At 36.5% G+C, this 11,145-nt stretch overlaps 1 protein-coding gene and 1 long non-coding RNA gene across 5 annotated transcripts; both read right to left on the minus strand.

The window, feature by feature from the left end:
• Positions 1–4,568, minus strand: LOC138888739 (uncharacterized). Its single transcript, XR_011406100.1, has 2 exons — positions 4,285–4,568; positions 1–3,135 (listed from the first exon to the last, which is right to left on the minus strand). It is a non-coding gene; the product is annotated as an uncharacterized lncRNA (long non-coding RNA).
• A 577-nt stretch (positions 4,569–5,145) lies between these two features.
• On the minus strand, positions 5,146–10,406 carry LOC104234967 (GDP-Man:Man(3)GlcNAc(2)-PP-Dol alpha-1,2-mannosyltransferase). 4 transcript variants are annotated; one of them, XM_009788639.2, is made up of 8 exons: positions 10,268–10,406; positions 8,879–9,332; positions 7,774–8,060; positions 7,016–7,202; positions 6,565–6,633; positions 6,258–6,451; positions 5,683–5,792; positions 5,146–5,595 (listed from the first exon to the last, which is right to left on the minus strand). In XM_009788639.2, exons 2-8 carry the CDS (start codon positions 9,182–9,184, stop codon positions 5,351–5,353), a joined length of 1,398 nt encoding a protein of 465 aa, XP_009786941.2. In that variant the 5' UTR covers positions 9,185–9,332; positions 10,268–10,406; the 3' UTR covers positions 5,146–5,350. The 4 variants fall into 4 exon arrangements, with proteins under 4 accessions (XP_009786941.2, XP_009786937.2, XP_009786948.2 ...); XM_009788635.2 differs by having other exon boundaries at positions 5,683–5,780; positions 7,774–8,070; positions 8,862–9,332; XM_009788646.2 differs by having other exon boundaries at positions 7,774–8,070; positions 8,862–9,332.
• Between the last annotated feature and the right edge of the window lie 739 nt (positions 10,407–11,145).

Consider the following 11,145-nt stretch of genomic DNA (forward strand, 5'->3'; position numbering starts at 1 on the left):
GGAGTTTAAAATATAGATTTTGAACAAGTTAAAGTGTCTGGATAAAAAAAAAAGTGGAGTAGGAGGACCGGCATGACAAAGTGGCACAAGTATAGGTGTCATTTAGGTCATTCTGCCAATTAAAAAAGAACATACTATACGAAAGACAAGATACCCGAGAAAAATTAAAACAGCCAGCCTGGTTTTGGAAGCCCCCTTTTCCTATCATCAATCAAATTTGTAGGCGCCTCAGGAAGTCCAGATCTCTTTTACCCTCAGTTTCTCGCAGGGCCTCTACAAATTTGCTCCCAAGCTCTAGTTTAGAGACATTGTATCCATTGTACCGGCTGGGAACCTTGGGAATCCTAAATTTCTCTCCCGCTATAGATGGCGATCTCTTCAAGGTTGGTTCTGTTCTGAGAAAGATACAACTCCCCGCATAAGTTTTGGAAGTTACTGGTGGACGACCATTTGAAACTTCTGAATCTTTCTTGATGACCGAGTTTGACCACCAAGCTGCACTGGTTCCTCTCTTTCAAAGATCAGCGGATAACTAATTCACAGTAGGGGTATTATTTTCAGACTTGAGCTCCCAGCATTTGTCAGGTCCAAACATGATCACCATTAGCAACTAAAATATTGCTATAATTAGTTACATTCTGTCTTCGTAAACCCAGCATATGAGAGAGATATGTGAAGTGCTGAACCTTCTGTAGGGATGCACTTCTTTGAGATGTGCTGGTAGTCAGCCTGAAGTAGTACGTAATAAATTATGGTGATACAATGTCACCTCTTCTCCATGTATATCTACATATATTATACAAAGCATCTCATAAAAATTTTTAAAAAAAAAAATAATCGAATTTTCCCTTAGAGTTTGATATCATTGCTGGCTGTCCAGTAACTATCAATAGACTCAACCCCCATCCCCCAAAAGCAACAGAAAAAAAAAAGAAATAAAATACTCTATGAAGTGCCTTCAATAAATTCTTGAACAATGAAAACGCCCAAAACTAGCAAGGATCCAAGCAGCTAGAACTTTAATCAAATACTAGATATAATTGATGTTGATAATATGCCAGCTATAGCAAACCGTTTCACTTGGTCAAAAGGTAGGATGTCAAGAAAATTGGGCAGAATATGATGCGACGAAGTCTAGCTATTATCTTTTTGTGATATGAAAATAACTTTGGGGTATTTGATCACTATAATATGTTAGTTACTTTAAGAGGTTTGTAGGAGGCCATAAACCTTTTATATACTCCCTCCGTTTCAATTTAGATGAGGTATTTTAACTCGCACGAAGTTTAAGAGAAAAGAAGAAATTTTTGAAATTTGTGGTCTTAAAAGCTTAAGGGGTAAAAGCTTTGTGGGACCATGACATTTGTATGGTCATAAAAACTTCTCATTAAAGGTAAAATGGGTAAAATGAAGAGTTTAAAGTTGAATTATTTTCAAATTTAGAAATGTGTCATTTATTTTGGAACAGACTAAAAAGTAAAGTACCTCATGTAATTTGAAACGGAGGGAGTATTTCTTATTTTGGGAAAGGCATTAGAAATATTCAGATATTATCTCACTGGCCTTGGAACATAACATTATCTGGTTCCGCTACATATGTTCTGTGGAGAAAGTAGCAAACTGGCAAAGCTTCCCTTAAGCAATTCAAGAAAAGCATATGTTGCCCAGGTTCCTTCTCAGTCCCAATAGCCTAAACAACAAGTGTCTACTGCCTGACGACAAATATGGATTCTAACTGAACTCTTCTAATACAAAAGAGGATGCTTCTGTGTGATTATGTGGAAGCCCTGAGATGTGAAGAGGAATTGTGCAAGGCTAAGACCACAAATAAAAGGTAATCAGTTGCTGATGCTAATACTGCTTTTTTTCTTCAGACAACTAACTCAACATAGAGCAAGGAGTAAAATTATCAGGATAAATGATCAAATAGGGAGGAGGATCACTAAGTACAATTGAGCAGTAGGAGTGTCTACTCACATTTGTTAGTGAAGATGAAATTTATAACACACTGCTAAGTGGCTAAGCATAAAGCTCCGTGTCCTGATTGTTTCCAGCAGAATTTTACCAATAAAACTGGCTCTTAGTGAAGTCACAGTAAATTGCATCTTTGAACAATCTTTTGTAACCATTGGCGGTGAGCTATCTGCTGCTCTTAATTCTACCACTATCATTTAGTTCCTAAGGTGAAGACATTACAAGGACTTCCAGCCAGTATCATGAATGAACTTCATTTACACACTGATTTTCAAGATTATCACTAACATATTGAAACCGCTCATGAGATCTTTGATCAGTAATTGTCAGAATGCTAGTGGAATGAAGTAGCATTACAGATACAGGACTTAGTGCTTTATTTATTTAATTTTGACAAGACAAGATGGAGAAAGACTTTTATATAAGGGGTAAACTCATAAGATGCCAAAAGAACTATAATAAGCTTGAAGCCATGAACTATGGCACCTAAGTTTACGATGATTTTAATGGTAATCTGCATATTATCTGTAATGCTGCAAAACCAAAAGCTTTGAGTACATCCATTGGGGAAAAAAACAGTTTTCTTATCATAAGCTTGAAGCTCTGAGCTATGTCCACCTTCATTGGACCTATGTTTCCCACGATTTTATAGTAATCCTGGGGGTTGAGTTAAGGGGATTTTATGCCTCCTTACCTGTTCCACTCACCGTTGAGGCCTTCACATGTTTGTTCAACACAAATATTGCTCTGCAGGAATTTAATTTCCTCCCTACATTGGACATGTTTTTTGTGGGTTGTCTCTTCATTGGTGTTTGCTGTTAATGAGAAGTCCATCCATACTCCTCGTCAAACAGGTTGTAGATCAATTTGGAGACCTGGTTTATTCCTAATATGCCGAAAAAGTGCAAAGGATTTTGCTGATTTACCTGTTGATGATACTCAAAGATCAGCCATTGGTGGTTTTCAACAGGCACACCGTTCCTGTCAAATATTAGGCACCCCGCTTATCTCTTCCGAGCTGGATCACTGATGTTGCAAAAAGCTTGCAGAGAAAATCTTAGGTAAAATACGAACTTGATCAAATAAGGGATCCAGGGTGGCTAAAGATGGTAAGCTTGTTTTGTTTGGTATCCACACATTGGTTTAGTCTCTTCATATTGCCTAAACAGAAACAGGTTATCAGAGCTATCTCACAACTGTTCCAAAAATACTGCTATTCTTAATCAAATTTGGAATATCTTCTGAAAAGGATTCTTACTGCAATTAATGGATGCATTCAGTGTCAACTTAGAAATAAGAAATTTTGGGCAGTCTCAGTTCCTCATCATTGCTTAATTGCTCATGGAGTTAAATCCTCTAGAGTACCAGATTTTGTATTCATTATCAAATTGCACATGGTTGTAATATTTCTGTATGCTATAATTCTTTCGATCCTTTAGGACCATGGCACTAGGTTTTCTCTACTAATTGCTGCGACAGCCATATTTGACTCTAAAAGTAGCGGATTCGACTGTGGAATATGGCTGGCAATAACCAACTAGAGTCAGAGCAATGCTCAACTTTGGTGGGGCTTCTAATGGTTCGTTTGCCATGTATAATTCCACAAGGCAGAGGCCTCTAGCTTGGCTACAGTATTTTGTTTCGCGAATTGTATTTCAAGGATGGCTTCATTCTTTGGCTTGCTATTCTAGATAGACTTAAGCATGACTCAAAAGTGAAAATGTGGATGCTGATAGTTGTTCACGTAACAAACATCCTGAAAATGTATCACATCTCTGCTTTCAAGTGAATAATCTCAACCCATCTGGCAGCATCTCTTAAAACGGAGGCTAGTACATAGAGATATTTGCCTTTGGACGGAGAACTCAATTGGTTGAGTCAGAGAGTGCTTCAAAATTAAGGAATCAAAGAGTGCTTCAAAATTAAGCTCAAACAACTAAAACCCCCTTTATCTGTGATCCAAGAGAAGCTGAGTACTTGCCACAAATCGAGAATTAGAGATAAGCGGAAGATGAACTTAAGATTGGTCTTTTCTCTACATATTTTCGATCTGTAAGGACTAAAGAGTATCCAGTCTGAGCTCCATTTGTATTTATTTGTTTATTCGTGTGTGTGTGTGAGAGAGAGAGAGAGAGAGTAGTAAACAACCAGTTCAGACCACAATGTCTCACGGAGGACAAATTAGCAATCAGTTGGTTTATAGCAGCATGTGAAATTCTACCATGTCTAGAACTATATCAACAATGGGATATTAAAAGTGCAAAGCAAGAATAATTATACAAGAAAAGAGAGGGAGAGAAAGAAACATACTGTTGCTGAAAGCCCCCAAAGACTTGAGGAAATAGCTACTGGACAGAGAAGACTGCAGAAATTAACGGTCGCTGACGCAGAGGAACACTGTACTCAGCACCGGTGCACTTGGAACACTGCTTCTTCTTCACTTGCAAAGTGAATTGCGCACATGGGGGCCCCGATATTATCCTCCAATATATTTTTCCTAATGGGATCTGAATTACTATGATCTTATTGTTTTCCATGAAGGTAAAACCAACCACCAAATACATAGCTACTGTTTTCTCTTCTTTTTTTTTTTGTTGGTCTCGAAAAAGAAAGTCATTTCTAAAAGAATAAACGGAAATTAAGAAATTAAACTTAAAATTTTACATGTAAATGAAGATTAAATTCACAAGCCTTAGATGCATTTATTTATTCACTATGATAATTTATTTCTTGTCAGACATATATAATTTCCATTGCGAATTTCATTTATTCACTGAAAACCTATAAGAGGAATATATAATCCATTTTTTGGGCAACGCGCATCTTTATTACTGTCCAGTTATTGCCAAGGAAACTGTCCAAGAAAAACATGTTAGACCAAATTCTCCCAGAAACTTATCATTCTTTCTTTTTAAAAATAAATTCCCACTCCTTCCCACCTTCCCAACAATACATAAAAATGAAAAAGAATTCTCAGACATGCTAAATGCATGAACATCTGTAGCTGCGCAGATTTCAACATGAATTAAAGATAGAATTGAATTATTTGTTTCACCGGACAGACATTAGACCCATAAATATTACTCCGATTGCCTTCATCTGTAACGCCCCACCGTACCTGTATATATGACTATCTACTTTAACTAAACCTAAAGAAAGGAGGACCATCTCTTTTATTCTAACTGCCAAATCAGAGGCAAAATATTTTTCCTTTAATTAGTAACTTCAAGACTGAAGTCACCGACAAAGTACACATACAATCTAGAGTAAAATTTATAAAGAACAAGGAAAACCAGAAAAAGACAAGATAAGACAAAGTCTAAGTATGTTGCAACAAAATTCATCTCTTGTATTTATGGAAACAAAGATTTTGCAATCATTTGGTACCATCACAAAAGATTGGTCGTACAGCAGCCTTAAAATCTTCATAAAACCTTTGCTCTGAGAACATGGAGGCTCGCTTCCTGGCAGCAGCAGCTATCTCCAGCCTCTTATTCTCTGGCATCTTAATGACTTCAATAATGGCTTCAGCGTATTCCTCCACGCCCTGGGCAAGGAATCCAGTCTGCTTCCCATTTTCTGGTAACACAATATCCATCCTTGGTCCAGCTGAATTATGTGCTGAACGAAACCGAAAAATTTGAAGTCAACTAAATAAGTCAGAGACTCAAATACAGAGCAAGACAGAAACCACACAACATGGCTAACCAATTGGTATCGCGCCAGCAGCCATGTATTCAACTACACTTATGCCAAAGTGCTCATCTGTCATGGAATGGATTCCAGCTACAGCACCACCCAAAAGTCTGACCAAATCACTTCACCAACAAAGATTAAAAAACAAAAATGAAGCTTCTTAATCATGTCTATCATGTATTGAAGTGATGGAAATGGATAATCTACCTAAACATTTCACATTCTATGTCTAAACACACAGAGCTAACAGAACTACCAAGAGATTCAATCCAGCTGGTTAAGCAATTTACACCCATGCATAAATATATATCCTCTTTGTGTATTACATTACCTGAACATCCAACCAATTTTTATTTATCTTATAAATAACATTTCCCTTTTCTTTATTTTTGTTTGGTGGTGGTGCTGGGGGGTTTTGTGTTGGGGGGAGTAAGCCAAGGCAATAAAAAGTCCATCTCTTATGAAACCCTTACCTTGAAAGTTATAGCTTCAAGCAGTTAAAGAAAAGTTGTGGTCCTGAAAATTCAGTAAAATCATGCCTTGGAGTTTAAGAAGTTCAGACAAACAAATGGAGTTGCGCCACTAACCTGTACATGACATTCTTGTGGAACTCAACATGATCATCCACATTCAGTTTAATAGCTAGGTCCTTCAGATTTTGCAACCTTTTCTCATCTGCTTCATTCCTACAACTACCCACTAATTGGATAATTGGCCTTGGCAGATCTTGGTCTAATTTCTTGATGGCAACTGCAAACGCCTCAAGTTGGAGTGGGTGTGCCTAACTCACAGAAAAACCAAGTTTTACAAGACTTTCAAGATTACAATATACCTTGAAACACCTGCAGAAGTATGGGTACCTTGAATTCTACAAGGACCACATAAAATGCCCACCTTCTCTGGACGGAACTGAGCCACAGATACTATCTTCGGAGGTTTCATTGACTTTTCTAGCGGAAGCGCCTGTCAAGAGCAGTGTCAAGTTTGTCGTTAATATGGCCATGCAAAAATGCAATTGCTTACTGTCCAACCCAGACTCAAGAAATAATAAGACCTTCTAAAAAGGAATAGAGTAATGTCATTTCCCTCAATTTTCAACAAAGGCAAGAGTCACGAAGTCCAAATAAGAATCGAAATGAGAAATTCATCTGAAAAGTACATCGAATCCTACTTTCATCATATACTTCATTAATGCAAAAATGCAAGACAGTGCTATAGCAAAAAATTAGCCTCAACTCATTAAATTAATAAAATCTACAGAAAAAAGGGAAAGCATTAATAACGTTAGGCGTCAGGAGGAGAAAGACGGGTTATATTAGCACCAAAAGAGTTAAAAAATACAGACCTGAAGCCTAGAAGTATCACAAGGAGGATACACACGCCTAATTCGAGCTGGTATTCCCCACAGCTTCTCAATATGAGATTGAGTCCATGAAGAATTAACCATTGCAAGGTGTGCACAAGAACCAACAAAGCTGTACAGCCAGCCAAATAGTGTATAGTAAACAACCTTGAACCTGGATAGTATCGCACTGCCAGAAAAGCAATTTCATGAGCTTCATGCACAGATACAAGCAAAGAAAATGCAAAGATATTACAATATCATATTCAGTCCCTAGGATATATAATTTCAGAAGACCCACTAATGCGTCTAGATGTACACTTTCATGGAGAAGCGGGATAACATCTTGCCATTATATCTTCTTACGAGTGCCAATTAGTAAATGACCACATTAATTTGGTAAAAAGATACGCATACATGAAACAGGGTCAACTGACAACATTGTTAATACTAGAAAAGAAAGAAAAAAAGACACAAGCAGATCAACAGTTTCTCATAGGGGCCTTAGGCACCACTTAGTTGACAGACAATGACAAAGGCTTGTCTGACTAAGCATGGCCTTTTCCTTTTTGTTTGAATAGGCCATTCTCATTTTTCTTCAACAAGGTAGACCAACCTTTAGGTGCGTTAGTAACAGAAACTTCCATCAAAATGACTATTTGACTTGTTAGCATGAAATTCTACAGATAGCATATTTTTACAATACAAAAGGAAAAGGGACAGATCTCCTATAGATGGCATATTATGATAATATGTAGTACCTCTTGGCAATCAAGGAATCATTGTTGTACATTGAACTGCGCCCACGAACACGAGATAGCATGTCTAAACTGATAGTTGGATAATGAGTATAGGAAAATACTTTGCATCCAAATATACGGGCAACTGGATAAGTAAAAGCATATCCGCTAGTATCAAAGTAATATAAAGGTGTATATTTGCACAAAGCTTCCCAAGAAAGGTAAATCGATCCAAAGCTTTGACCAATCATTGTGAAACGAGGGTAAGTGGTTTCTTCGACCCACTTTCTCCTATGCAGATGGACTACCTGATGTAAACTGCAGGAAATCAGTAATCTTGAGCAAAATGACACTGAATGTCAATATATCGAAGTTGCAAAAGAACAACTACATTATGCAGCAATTATCTGGATAGGATATTATATGTGTTTGTGATTACCACCATCAAACATATACCAGTAATGAAGCATCAGAAAGAGGAATATAAGATGCAGCAATACAGGTAACAGGGGAAGGAGTATACAATACAGATATCTCAAAGCAGCTACAAACTAACATAAATAAATATTATATTTCTAAACAGAGTAGAAGTGTATTCCTGGTGCAACAATAAAGAATGTTGAGAATTTCAATGACTTATCAGGGATAGAAGAAGCACAAAGACTGTGATACTGTTGAAATCCCTGGTAGTAAAATGCCAGTATCTGGGAGTTGATAGCTACAACACTCGATACTAGTGGTGGAGTTTGGGTGTGTGGAGGAGGGGAGGAAGATGAAGAAACGGGAGCGAAAGTGAAAAAGGAAGTTTGTTTAGCTGAACAGAAAGGAAATATGACAATTTTCTATTTTGTGACTTAATGGTTGAAAGTATTCTATTTTAATACTACTTTCACAACTTTTAATAATTTAAATTAGTTATACTAAAACTTTCAAACTTTAATGTGACATTTCTTATCAAAGTATAACTTCTCAACCATTACTTTAATATTATTACACTATTGCTGATAAAATATGTAAGTCAAATAATCCCTAGAGTTCGTTTCAAGTCAAACACTATCATAAAAAATGAAATAATGGAAATAATATCATGTACGCAGAGTAAAACCCACCGAGAAGTAAAGGGTACCTTAGGAGGGTGGATTAGTTTGACTCCAAATCGATCAAGGGCACGGCCACTAAGGCTGTCAGGTGAAGCATCATGATCTCCTGTATATATGACACAGTCTAGATTCGGGTTTACATCTTGGATGGCTTTCACAGCGCACCACAAGACTCGTTCTCCACCACCTCCGTCATTGGTGTATGGGTGGAAGACCCCAACAGCTTTCTTTCTATTTCTCCAGCCATTGATTACCATAAACAATAATCTTACTGCTTGAGCAATTACCACCGTTACAGCAATAAAAGCACTGAGCACAAGCCAATTTGCCATATTTCTTTTTCCCCTCTTGCGATTCTCTGACACGTGCTTTTATCGGATTACACTGCTTTCACAATAGGTTGCTGAAGTCACTGATTCTTTTGGCTTTTTTTGTCTCTAATATGAAATTGAAGATCCTTGACTAACGCGAATTGAGCTTCTGAATAGAATCATATCAAAAGATCAAAAGGGGCATAAAATGCAAAAACAAAATAAACAAATAAATACATAAAGATAGATAGATAAATAGGATCAACAAAAGGGATCCTAAAAGTGCAAAACAAAACAAAAAAACAAAAAGTTAGCAGCTAAATGGGTAATGAAAAACAAATACAGAATAAACTTAAAAATATAAAGCTTGCTAAGATTTTAAAAGAAAGAAAAAAAAAAGGAAAGGAAAAAAAAGTATGTGAAAATCACAGTGGCGGATCAGGTGTTTGCTACAGTAGATTCTATCAAGACAATAACTTCAAATCAACAAGCAACAATAACTGGATCAAGTTATTGAAGAAGACATTAAGAAGCAGAAAGTATTTTCAGAAAAGTAATTGTCTCCAAATTTCTTTCTTTTATTCTAGTCATTCCAAATATTCTCTTTTTTAATCCAAAGACAACTAAATAATCTCTCAGAAAAACTCGAATTCGGAGATTTTCCTTTAACTTCTGAATACTTCACTCTTGATAAGGTTACCACTAAAAATCCTCAAGCAACAAATTATTAGGAAAATAAAAAATCTATGACCTAAGAAGCAAAATCTACCTAACGAGTACAGTATTACTTATTCAGGAAGTCCGTAAATCTCATAATTTACTTATTTAAGCCATCCATGATTATCAAATAATCGGTTCAAATTCATTTAAATTCCAATGTGAAGTTACTTAAAAGCTGTTGTAAGATAAGAAACATGAATTTCACTAATTAAATGACAAAGAGCATCTTGAGTATAATCCAGTAACAATAGCAATTCACTGTAAGTTCTTATAACACAATTGGCAAATCATTCTCAAATTGAAGGGGAAAAAACGCAAGCAAAAAACTCAAAAACAAAAAACAGAAGATCAACAGTACAGCCAAAGAGTTAGGAAGAAAGATACCTAGCCGAAGGTCGCATTAGCAGTAAGAGTGAGCCGATCGGTTGTCATCCTGGTGGAGAAGATGGTAAGAATACAAGAGGTTGGATCGAACCTACGATAACAAGGGCAAACCAAAACTAATTGTTTTACCTAATTAAAAGTGTACAAAATATGTATATTATATATATATATATATATATATATAACCCTACCCATTTGGAATTTCCATAAATGTCCCTGCCACCTCAATAAATTCTTAGGATTTTTGGCCTCATTTGCTTTTTTTTTTAAGATTAAGACGTCTAGATTGAATACACATCTGAATATCAAGATGTGTATTAAAATTAAGACATCTGAATCTGAATGCACAACTGAATATATTAAGATGTGTATTAAGATCTGAATAGAAATAATTAAAACTGTTTGATTGTTAACATTTGAATGTATAAAATTTATCTTTATTTGAAAACTAATAAACATAAAATTCAAATGAAATACTAACTAATCTTATATTCTATCAATAAAATATATAATTTTTCAAAATATGATAGTTGTTGGTGGTGATGGCTAACGGGTGAATGCTGACTAGAGGCGGTAGTTTTGGCTGATGATGGTGGTTCACGCTAGTAGCTAGTAGTGATTGGTAGTGGTGGCGACTATGATTGAGGATGGTGGTGATGGGTGGTGATAGTTAATAATGTCAAGTGGCGGTAGTAATTGTGATTGAGGAAGGTGGTGGGTGAGTGGTGGTCGGTTATAATGATGGGCAGTACCGGCTGTGGTTGTTGATTGTGATGGGGTGGCCAGTTGTGGTAGTTGAGGCGGATGAATGTTGATTGTGGGAGAGAATGATGGTGGTCGGAGTGGTGGGGATAGTAGGCGGTGATGGTAGATAATGG

The sequence above is a fragment of the Nicotiana sylvestris genome, chromosome 3, assembly GCF_000393655.2.
Source record: "Nicotiana sylvestris chromosome 3, ASM39365v2, whole genome shotgun sequence".
NCBI classification, from domain to species: Eukaryota; Viridiplantae; Streptophyta; class Magnoliopsida; order Solanales; family Solanaceae; genus Nicotiana; species Nicotiana sylvestris.

Excerpts from the sequence above, each read along its gene's own strand:
- LOC104234967 (XM_009788646.2), bottom strand. The coding sequence starts at position 9,184 with ATGGCAAATTGGCTTGTGCTCAGTGCTTTTATTGCTGTAACGGTGGTA. Across the intron at positions 8,071-8,861 it reads AAGGTACCCTTTACTTCTCG|TTTACATCAGGTAGTCCATC; the intron begins GTGGGTTTTACT and ends GATTTCCTGCAG. Across the intron at positions 5,596-5,682 it reads TGCTGGCGCGATACCAATTG|CACATAATTCAGCTGGACCA; the intron begins GTTAGCCATGTT and ends GGTTTCGTTCAG.